The following is a 13807-nucleotide window of genomic DNA, read 5'->3' as shown; positions in this document are numbered from 1 at the left end:
TATTATTCTATTTATAGCCCTCAAAGTGTGAGATATTTTCACCTCAAATATCAGGATCCGATTTGGACCATCTCATGGGCTGCAATACCCCAGATGACCACTAGATAGCAGCAGAAGGGCAGAGGAAAGCCTAATGCTTTGCTGTTGTCAGGCAGTTGTTTGAGTTTCTGCCTCCCATGCTGCAGAAGGAGATAGAGGACATCAATAAGAGCCAGCAACTGTGGATTTCCTTCTTCCGAAACTCTTCGTGAGTTATGTTTACCATTCAGTACTAATTTATAATTGAATCAAGAAAGATAAAGTTAGTGGCATGGTTCTCTGTGCCATCCCTGCCTCCAGGATGGAAAATCTGTAACGCTGGTTTGCAGTCGTTTTATTATAAATAATTTTGCCTGGTAATTGATACAAGCGAGGGAAAACACAGACATTTCCTTCTTATTACAGTGTAATTACTGAATTTGCAACCACATCTCTCGTTCTGCAACTTTCCGGGTGGTCTTGAGTAGGATTTCAATTTTCGGATGTTGCAAAAGTGCCCTCAGCTGTTTTACAGTATACTTATAGTCTCTCATAGGAAGGAAAGTAGTTTAGTAATCTATGGAACATCATATTCTTCTTCGTCATCGTCAGTATTATTAAAAGACCTTCTTGCAGGAAACCTACAGTCCTCTTGAATGCTTGATTGATGGGTCCATTTTTAAATGTCTCAGTTTGAAAACTCTGTTCCACCATGAAAATCTCCCCCATAGACACCCCCTATATAAGTAGTTCATTTATTTATCAACTGTTCCAAGTTAAAAGGAGTCCCAGCGGATTTTACTCCACTACTCACTGCCGAATTTAGGGGGACGTGCTCATCTCTGTTTCAAGGCCACTGAGTCAGTGTCATCCAAAGAAATTACAGCGGTCGTCTGGCCAGCATGACATCATGGAGCGCTGTTACCTTCCCACCAAAGTGGTACCTATTTATCTACTTGCATTTGCATACTTTTGAACTGCTAGGTTGGCAGGAGCTAGGTGAGGACGGGAGCTTACCCCATCGTGTGCACCTTGGGTCTCAAACCTTTCCAACCAACAAGCCCAGCGTTTTAACTGCTGAGCCACCATGCCGCACTGTTTGAAGTTAAAATGACAATAAAAACATGACTTATAATTTAGTCCTCATACTTATGAACATTGCAGCATCCCCACAGTTATGTATTCAAAATGTTGATGCTTGGCAACCAGCATCTATCTATGATGGTTGCAGTACCTCGAGGTCTTGTAATCATCATTCACAACCTTCCCAGTTAGCTTCTGACAAGCACAATTTAATGGGAAGTTGGATTTGCCGAACAATTGCATGCTTCCCTTAACTACTGTCATTTGCTTATCAACCACGGCAAAAAAGGTTATAAAATCAGGTATGACTCATTTACCAGCCATCTTGCTTGGCAATGGAAATTCTGCCCCCAGTGGTGGTCGTAAGTCAAGAACGACCTATAATGCAATCTATACAGAACAAGCTAACTGGAATAATAGAAGATATAGTCCAACGTATCCAGTAGTGGGTTCCAAAATATTTTACTACCGGTTCTGTGGGTGTGGCGTGATGGGCGTGGCATGGCTTGGTGGGTGTGGCTTGGTGGGCATGGCAGGGGAAGGATACTGTAAAATCTCCATTCCCACCCCTCTCTGGGGGAAGAATTCTGTAAAATCTTCATTCCTACCCCACTCCAGGGGAAGGTTACTGCAAAATCCCCATTTCCTCCCGATCAGCTGGGACTTGGGAGGCAGAGAATAGATGGGGGTGGGGCCAGTTAGAATTTTTACTACCGATTCTCCGAACTACTCAAAATTTCCGCTACCGGTTCTCCAGAACTGGTCAGAACCTGCTGAAACCCACATCTGAATGTATCTATCAGTTTGGGAGAAATTTTTTTTTCTGTCCTCCTCCGCCTCCGTCCAAATGATGGCTTAATTAGCCGGCACTATCAGCTCTGGCGACAAAAGAGCCAGCGTCTGCCAAGAGCCCTCGTTATTTTCCACGATGCTGGTGAGTCACAAACTTCAGCTCTAGTCAATCCGTGGATTTGCCTGATACAAAGAGACACACCAGCTCTTGCTGCCTTTTATATCCTGTGGGGTGTGGCTCCATGACTCAGCACTTCCTAGGCCTGCCCCACTCTTGCTTCTGTTGTTCCCTCCTCTCCTGCCTACGAAACCTAGGATTCAACCATGCCTGATTGCTGTCAGCTGGGTCTGGTGTGGCCTGGGGGGGGGGAAGAGTTATCTCTTTCACCTGGCCTGCTTCTGGCTCCTGGAGCTGAGCCAGGGAAGCCGGTGCTCCCGAGGTAAGTCCTGACATCCCTTCCCCCTCACTATCCAAGTCACTTTCTGGCAGAAGGACCGGCTCGGGGGGTGCAGACATAACAATTTTACTATGGCAAAGCCTGAACAAATGTAGTGGTGTACAGGAGGTAAAAGAAGCATTATGAATTTTCCATAAAATCCTAGTTCTAACCAGAGTTCCTTGTAAAGAGTTATAGCCCATAAAATTGATAACAGATTTGATACTCCATCATGTTTTATTTTTTGACCGTTCACTTTGGTAGTTATAATTTTAGGAGCTGCAAAAATCCTATTAGGCTTCCAGGAGCAAGCCCTGCTCCAAACTATTCCTCCTCATGCAACTGTTTGCACTTAATATCATATGGCAATGATCCTTTACGACTCATGATTTGCATCGTGCAAAAACAGATGTTGTCAAGGCGCGACACATTATTGCGCTGTCCATGAAAAGGAAAATCTCTGTCATAGAGAAGGCAGAACATTTTCCTTCCTTGAAAGTATCCTGTGGTATAAATTCGAGTGTATATTTGTTGGAAGTAATTAATCAATATGGAAGGGTCTCAGGGTTTAAAGTGAATCAAAATAAAACAAAAGTGTTAACCAAAAATATGATTAAGAACCAGAAAGAAAAACTAGAGGAAATAACAGGATTTGAAATTGTAAAAAAGGTTAAATATTTAGGAGTCTTTCTTACATCATCAAATGGAAAATTGTATAAGAATAATTATGATGTGTTATGGGAAAAAATTCAGAAGGAAATGAATACTTGGAAAAAATTACAATTATCTTTGTTAGGGAGAATAGCAGCTATAAAAATGAATGTTTTGCCTAAATTTTTGTTCTTGTTTCAGATGATACCAATAATTAAGAAAGATAAAAATTTGGATGAATGGCAGATTGGAATTAATAAATTTATATGGGAAGGGAAAAAAGCGAGAGTCAAAATGAAAATAATGCAAGATACACGGGAAAGAGGAGGATTAAAAATGCCTAATTTAAAATTGTATTATGAAGCAGTTGTTCTTTCGGTATTAAGTGATTGGTTTAATTTGACGGAGGAAAGGATTTTGAATATAGAAGGTTATGATTTATTATATGGTTGGCATGCATATTTATTGTATGATAAGAAAGTAGATAAAGCTTTTAAGAATCATGTGTTGAGAATTTCTCTTCTGCGTGTCTGGAAAAAATATTATTATAAGTTAAATTACAAAATTCCTATATGGGCATGTCCTAGGCACGCAGTAGAGAATATAAATATAGAACAGGAACAAGAAATGATTACTTATAAAGATCTTTTATACAATGAGAGGAGAAATGTACAACTAAAATCTTTGGATACATTAAAAGAAGAAGGGAGGAATTATACTTGGTTTCAATATGGACAGTTAAAGGCTAGATGGAAAGAAGATCAGAAAATTGGTATCATTCAAAATGAAGAAAATTTGGTTAAACAAATTAGAAATCAAACTCAGGGGCATATAAAGAGATTGTATACTGTGTTGATAGAAATAGATTCTGAAAGAGATTTAATAAAGGATTGTATGATAAAATGGGCACAGAATATTCAAGAACCAATAATGTTGGAAACATGGGAAAAATTTGGGTTAGAAATGTTAAATTTACATAGCGCAGAATTTAAGGGAAAAATTTTTATAAGATGTTTTATAGATGGCATTTAGATCCTAAGAAATTATCATGTATGTATCCAGATATGCAAGCGAAATGTTGGAGATGTAATTGTGATGATGCTACATATTTTCATGTATGGTGGACTTGTAAGAAAATTAAGTCTTTCTGGATAAGAATCTGGTGGATTATGCAGAATGTTCTGAAGAAGAAGATAAAGTTCCTACCGCAATTTTTCCTTTTGGGAATAACAACGGACTGTACAGTGATTGAGACTAAGTTGATTTTGAACTTAATAACAGCACGACTGTTGATTGGACAATATTGGAAAAAAAAGAATTACCCACAATAGAAGAATGGATATTGAAAGTTTCCAATTTGGCTGAGATGGCTAAAATCTCAGCCTTCTTGAAAGACAGTACTCAAGAAAAATATTTAAATGAATGGAAGAACTGGATTGATTATATTCAAAATAGATATCAGATTAAGAAATTTCGGATTGCTTTGAATGAAGGATGTTATTTTTGATTTTAATGGAAGAAGTCAGGTTATGTGAGAGAGAAAGATTATAATTGTGTTAGATTTTAAAAATTTAATGTATGACTGTTTTGTTTAAGGAACTATACCTTGTGTTTGCTCCGGGAAGTCCGGGGGGGGGGAGGGGGGTTTAGGAGGGAGGGGGGGAGGGGGATTGTTGTTGTTTAATTGTTGTAAAACTATTTTAATAAAAAAAAAAAAAAAAAAAAAAAGAAAGTATCCTGTGGCATAACTTAATTTTAGATGAGCTGGAGCTCACTGGCAGATAACACTGTTTATTTAAACATTTATAGGGCTCCCCCAGTCAGAAAACACGACTCTGGGTGGAGTAATAAAAGGGGGAAAAAAGAGATACTGTAGAGAGAAATTATAATCAACCAATACCCAAGGGTGCCTTTTTTAAGAGGCAACTGGACATTCTTGTTTGTTTTGCTTCTTATCCAAGAAGCTTCGTACGAATTGATAAGAAGCAGTGGATTCTTATCAGTTCAGGAAGTGGGACAACTGATGCACAAGAATGAATTTTGCAAAACTGCCAGCTGCTACCAGCTCTTCAAACAGGAGGTGTTGATGCAGGAGAGCCCCAATTTGCACACTGAATCCAAACAAGGCTAGGCAATAGCACAGAGATTTAAGAGCGGAGCTATTCCAGTTGCAGGTTCCATTACACACTCAAACTCACAGCTACTTGGTTTCAACAGAGCCGAGCCAAAACGTTTCCGACAATGCCTTATTTGTGGGAAATCCCAAATTCAAACCCTGGCATCTCCAATTAGGATTAAAAGTTTAAAATCCTGGACCTCTAATCTGATTTAAGACACTGAAGCTATCTATGATTTTATTTTTATTAAATAAATATTTCTGGAATCAGGTACTGTTTTCCATCTCCGTAATTCCAAGCATGTCAAGGCTATGGTTTTCCCAGTTTCAATTTATGGCTGTGAAAGTTGGACCATAAGAAAGGCTGAGCACCAAAGAATTGAGGCCTTTGAACTATGGTGCTGGAGAAGACTCCTGCGAATCCCTTGGACTGCAAGGCGAACAAACAAGTCAGTTCTAGAGGAGATAACCCTGACTGCTCTTTAGAAGGCCAGATCCTGAAGATGAAACTCAAATACTTTGGCCACCTAATGAGCAGGAAGGACTCACTGGAGAAGAACCTAATGCTGGGAATGATTGAGGGCAAAAGAAGAAAGGGACGACAGAGAATGAGGTGGGTGGATGGAGTCACTGAAGCAGTAGGTGTGAGTTTAAATGGACTCCGGGAATGGTAGAAGACAGAAAGGCCTGGAGGAACTTTGTCCATGGGGTCACGATGGGTCAGACACAACTTCACAACTAACAACAAACAACAATTTCAAGCACATTTAAAGAATAAATAATCTTATGTCAGTTTATTCATAAAGAAGCCACAATGAATTCACTGGTGCTTGCACTCAGTAGTTAGGACTGTAGCCTTTGTTAAATAGGGATTATTCTCAAGAATGTGTGCAAACACATGACTGCAACTTGATTGTAATTGCAGTCACTTGCATAACAAACTTGATTAGTTTGATTGATTGATGCTATATTACCATCATCAACAACAACAATAATAATATGTAAGATGCTGGCAACAACCTGTATCAACCATCAGCGCCAGTAAATGATATTTGTAATACATTTTTAAATATTCAGTTGATTTTCATGTTTAATGAATAATAATAATAATAATAATAATAATAATAATAATAATAATAATAATAATAATAATAATAATTTTATAAGATACACCAACCAATTGCAGCTTCCTGTAATAACACCAGTGGAACTGCAAAAAATTGTGCTAATTGGAACATTGTACATCTTAAGAAGATACTTGGTTGGTACCTAGGACGCTGGCAGCAACCCATATCAACCATTAGAACCAGTCATTGGTAATTTTGTTGCATTTTTGAATGTTCAGTTGACTGAGTTTCATGTTTAAAGAATAAAGTAAATAATAATAACAACAACAACAACAACAACAACAACAATAAAAAGTGGGACTTTCAAATACAGATGAATACAGATGAATCGTCACTTGGAACACAACACACCAGATATCACAGTTGTTCAAAACCGAAACGTACATCGCGGTACCAGGAGATGCCAGAGTCAACGAAAAAGAACTGGAAAAAATCATGAAATATCGTGACCTGGCCATCAAAACTACACGGCTATGGATGAAACATGTAACAGTGATACCCATTGTCATCGGGGCACTTGATACCATGTCCAAGAATTTTATAAGATATTTCATCAACAAATTGCAGCTTCCTGCAATAACACCAGCAGAACTGCAAAAAACTGCGCTACTTGGAATGTTGTAAATCTTAAGAAGATACTTGGTTGGTACCTAGGACGCTGGCAGCAACCTGTCACAACCATTAGCACCAGTCAATGGTATTTGTGATGCATTTTTGAATGTTCAGTTGACTGAGTTTCATGTTTAATGAATAAAGATGATGATGATGATAATACAGGAGGGTTGTGTGTAATTTTATCTAAAGAAGCCAGGCTCAAGAACAATACTTAGAATTTTATAAAGCAAGGAAAAGGATTGTGAGATTGTTTTTTTTTAAAGAAATACAGGTACACATGTTCATTTATAGCTATACCTGTTAAGCTAGAAAAATCTCTTGTTCCTTCTTCCCTGTGGGAAAAATTCACGGCTGTGTTTTCAAGGAACTTTTGTTCTCCTATAGAAAAGTAACGGGGTTCCTTATGAGCTTATAATAAATTGGTTTCTACATTGGTCAAGCTGGAACAAATGGTTGGCAGCAACTTATTTATTTTATTTATTTTTATTTATTTATTTATTCGAATTTTTATACCGCCCTATCTCCCGAAGGACTCAGGGCGATGTACAGCCAAATAAAAACATAAGAATAATACAAATAAAAACAACAATTAATAAACTTATTAATTATGCTGAAATTAAAATATCACTAAAATAGTATAAAACCCCATTAAAATTAAATTTAAAACTAAAAACCCTAGGCTAGCCCTGCGCAAATAAATAGATGTTTCTTAAGCTCGTGGCGGAAGGTTCGGAGGTCGGGAAGTTGGCGCAGCCCTGGGGGAAGCTCCTTCCAGAGGGTGGGAGCCCCCACAGAGAAAGCCCTTCCTCTGGGTGTCGCCAGTCGGCACTGCCTGGCGGACGGCACCCTAAGGAGTCCCTCTCTGTGAGAGCGAACGGGTCGGTGGGAGGCAATCGGTGGCAGTAGGCGGTCCCGTAAGTAACCCGGCCCTATGCCATGGAGCGCTTTAAAGATAGTGACCAAAACCTTGAAGCGCACCCGGAAGGCCACAGGTAGCCAGTGCAGTCTGCGCAGGATAGGTGTAACATGGGAGCCATGAGGGGCTCCCTCTATCACCCGCGCAGCTGCATTCTGAACCAACTGCAGCCTCCGGATGCCCTTCAAGGGGAGCCCCATGTAGAGAGCGTTGCAGTAATCCAACTGTTGCTCACATCCCAGAAGGGCACATGAGTTGCATTTGTTGCTGAAAACGGTAATGATGAAGGCACTTTACCTATCTTCATCTTCAGAATAATTCCCCACCTATCAACAAGGAACTAAGAAGGGAGCTCCAGTCCAACAATCCAGCAATAGATTGAGAATTGTCTAGGACAATTAGACACAGCCAACTCACCATGGCCAACTCGCCGTCGGATAAATTGCTGCAGGACAATTCAAGGATGTATTAATAATTTATTTCAGTTACTTTCATTGTTGGTGACCTTTTCATCGAAATTATTGTAACTCTTGTATTTCTGCCTTGACTTTATTTATTGTTATTGGCCACGGTTCCTTAGAAATTAATTTAAGTTTTGTATTTGTTGAATTGTTCTGCAGCGAGTTGATTGTAGTGTGTTGGCCACAGCAAGTTCTCTCATACTGATTGAGGAAGGCTGAGATAAATTATTTTGTTCTAAGCTCATACTGCTCCATTTGGGGATTCCTGGGTTAGATAGTTATCCTGTCTGTAGCACCAGGCAAAATAAGAGGGAAAAATGAAGCATCCTTCTCAACTATATTTGGTTGCTACCAAACAGCAAATCGTTAGAAATGGAATAATTTATGGCATATGTGGAAAGGCACATTTGCAGCGTCTTCTGGCTCACAGGGCAAATGGTGGGCAGAGGGTGGTGGTAAAATTCCACTGGATTTGAATGGGTGAATGCCATTTGCTCCTCTGATTTTCATTGGAAAATATTTTGGGCCAGCTGTACCCATTTCTCCAGAACTGTAGATAAATTTATGGGCAGAGAAACTGGGAGGCCCTTCCATGAATCTGGAGGAGAAAAGAATATCTATAAAGAAGAGAAATGCTGCTAGGTGGTCTTTTTTTTCCTAAGGAAAAGCAGAAAAAAAAATCTTAAAAGTTTGGCTTAGCTCTATTTTTTCTGGATTGGGATATAAGCTATTCACACTTACTTAACTGTGTATTTCAACAGGAGTAATTGCCTCATGCAGCTGGGGCTTTTATGAAAATATACAAAATAATTTGATATTCATGCTCGCTATATACTTGCCAAAATATACAAGATACCAAGATCAGATGAGCTTCCTTGAGTTGATTTTTTTAAAAGAATAGTTTGCTGGGCCCATTTTTCTTTAGTTGACTAAAGTTTTGAGATTTCCTGGTGTTTTCCCATCCTAATAACCAGATCCACATTTATTTATTAATTAAATTTATATACTTAGTCAAGATGGCCTAGGTCAGGGGTCTCCAACCTTGGCAACTTTAAGCCTCTCAGACTCCAACTCCCAGAATTCTGGGAGTTGAAGTCCGCCAAGCTTAAAGTTGCCAAGGTTGGAGTCCCCTGGTCTAGGTGCCCTAACTGGTCAGGGGGTTGGACTAGAAGATCTCCGAGGTCCTTTCCAACCCTCTTCTTCTGTTATTCTGTCCAGCAAATGGCTATGAACATCAACTAAATTTGCAATGGAGTAATTATCTCAAATCACAGCTAGAGCAACTCTCACAGAGGCACCCCACCTTCATGCAAAAGGTAGTTTGAAAAACTAGGCAGCTGCTCCGCACACCCTTCGATCTCACAACACTTCCCCTGATAGACATACTTGAGAAAGTACTTTGTTCTGCTTTCTCTGTAGCAACATCTCTTGGCTGGGAAAAAGGAACCATCAGTCGGGAAAGACCAGGTCTACCTGTGAATAGAATAGAATAGAATAGAATAGAATAGAATAGAATAGAATAGAATAGAATAGAATTGAATTGAATTTTTTTATTGGCCAAGTGTGATTGGACACACAAGGAATTTGTCTTGGTGCATATGCTCTCAGTGTACATAAAAAGAAAAAGATATGTTCATCAAAAATTCTAAGGTACAACACTTAATGATAGTCATAGGGTACAAATAAGCAATCAGGAAATAATATCAATATAAATCATAAGGATACAAGCAACAAAGTTACAGTCATACAGTCATAAGTGAAAGGAAATGGTTTTCAAGTGGGACAGCACTAGCCTTTCAAAGGTTTTCATGACTACAGATGTTATAGCAACTGATCTGTAGTCATTCAGTTCCTTGATGGTGGGCTTCTTCGGCACTGGGATGATAAGAAGGAACATAGCACATCTCTAGCGACTTATTGAAGATACGGGTGAAGATGGGGGCCAATTGGTCAGCACCGACTTTGGTCCAATTAAACTTATTTATTGCTAAAAGGCCTATGCACAGGAATCTTCTCAACTAAGGGTTCACACCTGCTTGGAATTATATCAGAAGGTCAAAGGAATTCAAGGACTGTACTTCATTTGCGGCTATGTAGGGATTCTTGGCTGATCCTTCTTTTAACTCCACATCCAGGTTCTGCCATTCCTCCTTCTACAGGAACCTTCTGAGAAATTTGGAACCACCTGTTTTCAAGTTTCATTAAATGTGGTCTCTAACTCTGGTCAAATCACCCAGAATTGGGTAAAAAAAAAGGTCTTTCTTTTGGTAACCACACATGGACCAATTCCCCCTCAAAACAGGGACGTTTGACTAAAGACTTTCTGGTGTTGCAAGCTGTCCAGAGTCATTTGACAGTGAGACGGGCAGCATGGAGCTAGTTCTTGACTTACAACCATTCGTTTAGTGACCGTCCGAAGTTACAAAAGCACTGAAGCGACTCGTGACCACAATCACACTTATTTGTGCGACATGCTTACGGTCACATGATCATGTTTGTGACACGCTCATGGTCACATGATTGAAATTTGGCTGTTTGGCAACTGGAACGTAGTTATGATGGCTGCAGCAGTGTCACAGGGTCAGGTGATCCCCTTCTGACAAGGTGGCCATATGATTCACTTAACCACTGCACCGATTCGCCTTAACAACTGGTGGTGGTGGGGAAGAAATGTCAGAAAACGAAACAAAAAATTATCTCACTGTCTTGCTCAGCAAGGGAAAAATTGGGCTCAACTGGGGTCATAAGCCGAGGAATACTTGTATAAATTTAACCAACAAAAACAAGCATTTTGGGCATTGAAGGAAAACGTTCGGGAAGTGCTGCACGTGAAAGTCGGAATCCCTCCCTTTTTTCCAGACGGGACCCCGGCAGGTAGGATTCATTCTACCTTTATATCATTATATTGATATTGTTTCCTGACTGTTTATTTGGACCCTATGACCATCATTAAGTGTTGTAAGTGTAGTACCTTGATGAAGGTATCTTGTCTTTTTATGTACAGAGAGCAAATGCACCAAGACAAATTCCTTGTGCGTCCAATCGCACTTGGCCAATAAAATTTTTTATTCTATTCTATTCCTATCATCAAGTGTTGAAAGTGTTGTATCTTTTCTTTTATGTACACCGAGAGCCTATGCACCAAAGACAAATTCCTTGTGTGTCCAATCACACTTGGCCAATAAAAAATTCTATTCTATTCTATTCCACGAGGTAGCGGTGCAAAAGAAAGAGCGGGAAGAGCGGAGCGTCCTCTTTCCCTCTCACCGCCTCCGAATTGCTCTGGGACAACCCCACCACCACCACCCGACGTTCATTCTCCGGACCCTTTGGCGGCGGCCCGGGCAGGAGGCGGCGCTTGGCCCGCGGGGGCTCGGGCCGTTTGGCAAAAGGCGAAGCCGCGTCGAAAAGCGCCACGTGCAATGGAAAAGTCCTCTTCCTCGGCGGCGCTCCCGGGGAAGAAGAGGGGAAGAAGGCGGGGAGGTCTCCCCAGCGAGCCCATCAGCTCCGTCACGCGCGGGTCAGGTTGCCGCCTTGGCTGTCCCTTAGGAAGGGGGTCGTGTCGTGTCTGGGACGGAGCGCGCGCGCGCGCGCACGCGTGGGCCTCTCCGGCTCCCTCCCCTCCCTTCTCCTCCCCCGCGGCTCCCCTCAGCCTTGCAGCGGGAAAGCGGCGCCTCCTCCTCCGCCCCCCCCCCCCGCCCACCTTTCAGGCCGTTTCGCCTTGGATGGAAGGAGACGCGTCCCGGCTCGGGGCTCAGTGCGCTGCCGGGAGGACCAGCTGGCGGAGCGGCTGCAGCTCCTGCTCCCGCGAGGCTTCTCGTGCTGAAGGGGGTGGGTGGGTGGGTGGGGTGGGGTCAGCCGGCTCGGCCGGAGACGAGGAAGGAAGGAAGGAAAGAAAGAAGGAAAGAAAGGAAAGAAAGAAAGAAAGGCAGGGGGCTCCCTTTGCGTCCTGGAGGAGCAACTTTTTTGGCCCCGCTCTGGAACGGCCGGCGAGCGCGTGTGGCGACCTCCCTCCCCGGATGGATCTGCTCGTCTTTTATGTGGCGATGCTCTCCTGGGTGATGATGCCTCGGCGGTGCTGGGTCGCCTCCGGCAGGCAAGGCAGAGTCCGAGGTAGGAAACGGGGGTGAGGTGGGTGAGAGAGGGAGGAAGGCGGGCAAGAAGAAAAGGGGACCGTCAGGCTGCGGTTCCCCCCCTAGGACAGCAGCAAGGCGCGATGGAGAGAAGCCGGGGTCTGCCCGTCTGCTGCCTGGCGCTCGCTAGTAGATTTGGGCGCAGGCTTTGGCTTGGTTTCGTCCAGGTAGTAGAGCCTCAGGTGCAAGTAGTAGTAGGCGAGGGGGAAAAAAAAGAGGCTCGTTGCAAAACCGGATAGTATTTGGGGACCGGGCTGCGACGGAGTTCCGTTGGGTGGCAGTACGGCTCTGCAAAATGAAAGCTGGTTTAGCTTCCCCGGGCGAGATGTCAATGAGTGTAACTCTGCTACTGCTTTTTAGAATAGAATTTTTTTTTATTAGCCAAGTGTGATTGGACACCCAAGGAATTTGTCTTGGTGCATATGCTCTCGGTGTACATAAAAGTAAAGATACGTTAATCAAGAATTCTACGGTACAACAGTTAATGATAGTCATAGGGTACAAATAAGCAATCAGGAAACAATATCAATATAAATCGTGAGGATACAAGCAACAAAGTTACAGTCATACAGTCATAAGTGGAAGGAGATAGGTGATGGGAACGATAAGAAGATTAATAGTAGTTCAGATTTAGTAAATAGTTTGACAGTGTTGAGGGAATTATTTGTTTAGCAGAGTCCGGGAAAAACCTGTTCTTGTGTCTAGTTGTTCTGGTGCGCAGTGCTCTATAGCGTCATTTTGAAGGTAGGAGTTGAAACAGTTTATGTCCAGGATAGACATATGTCTCATGACGAGGATAGATATTTCCAGCCATAGATGTTTGTGTATGTGTGTGTGTGTGTGTGTGTGAGAGAGAGAGAGAGAGAGAGAGAGGTGATATAGAAAGATAGACAGAGTAGATAGATGATAGATGATGGATGGATGGATGGATAGATAGTCATTAAAGTAATCTGCAGTTCCTGATATATTTGTATAGCATAGTAACGAACATGAGCTGAAAAACAATCCATTTCTCTCATCTACCCAATATTACCCAGCACTCCAAATGATATATAGAATAACAGAGTTGGAAGGGACTTGGAGGTCTTCTAGTCCCACCCCCTGCTCAAGCAGGAGATCGTGGCGTATACCATTTCAGATAGGTGGCCATCCAGTCTTTTGCAGAATACAGAATAACAGATTTGGAAGGCACCTTGGAGGTCTTCTAGTCCAGGAGATTGCCCTAGACCATTTCAAACAAATGGTTTTCCAGTTTCTTTTTAAAAAACATTCCAGTGATGGAGTACCCACAATTTCTAATTTCACTCTGGGAATTACTGGTAGTTTTTCCTTGCTTTCATGCCTGGATTTTATGGCCAAAGACTTTTTTTCTTAAAATATGAACATCCGGAAAGTAAACAAATGCTTGGCTTAGTAACTTTAAGCAACCTGCTGAAGTTGGAAACTTTTAAATTGCAG

At 41.7% G+C, this 13807-nt stretch overlaps 1 protein-coding gene across 1 annotated transcript in view; it reads left to right on the top strand.

Annotated features, from left to right (window-relative positions):
* The first annotated feature begins 12096 nt into the window (after window positions 1-12096).
* ADAMTS14 (ADAM metallopeptidase with thrombospondin type 1 motif 14) overlaps window positions 12097-13807 on the top strand; it is a 104551-nt gene continuing 102840 nt past the window's right edge. The window contains exon 1 of the mRNA XM_058189234.1: window positions 12097-12329. Coding sequence (XP_058045217.1) covers window positions 12236-12329 — 94 coding nt within the window. The 5' untranslated portion in view covers window positions 12097-12235. The remainder of the gene's footprint in view (window positions 12330-13807) is intronic.

The sequence above is a fragment of the Ahaetulla prasina genome, chromosome 6, assembly GCF_028640845.1.
Source record: "Ahaetulla prasina isolate Xishuangbanna chromosome 6, ASM2864084v1, whole genome shotgun sequence".
Taxonomy (NCBI): domain Eukaryota; kingdom Metazoa; phylum Chordata; class Lepidosauria; order Squamata; family Colubridae; genus Ahaetulla; species Ahaetulla prasina.
This window is presented reverse-complemented; position numbering and strand designations above follow the sequence as displayed.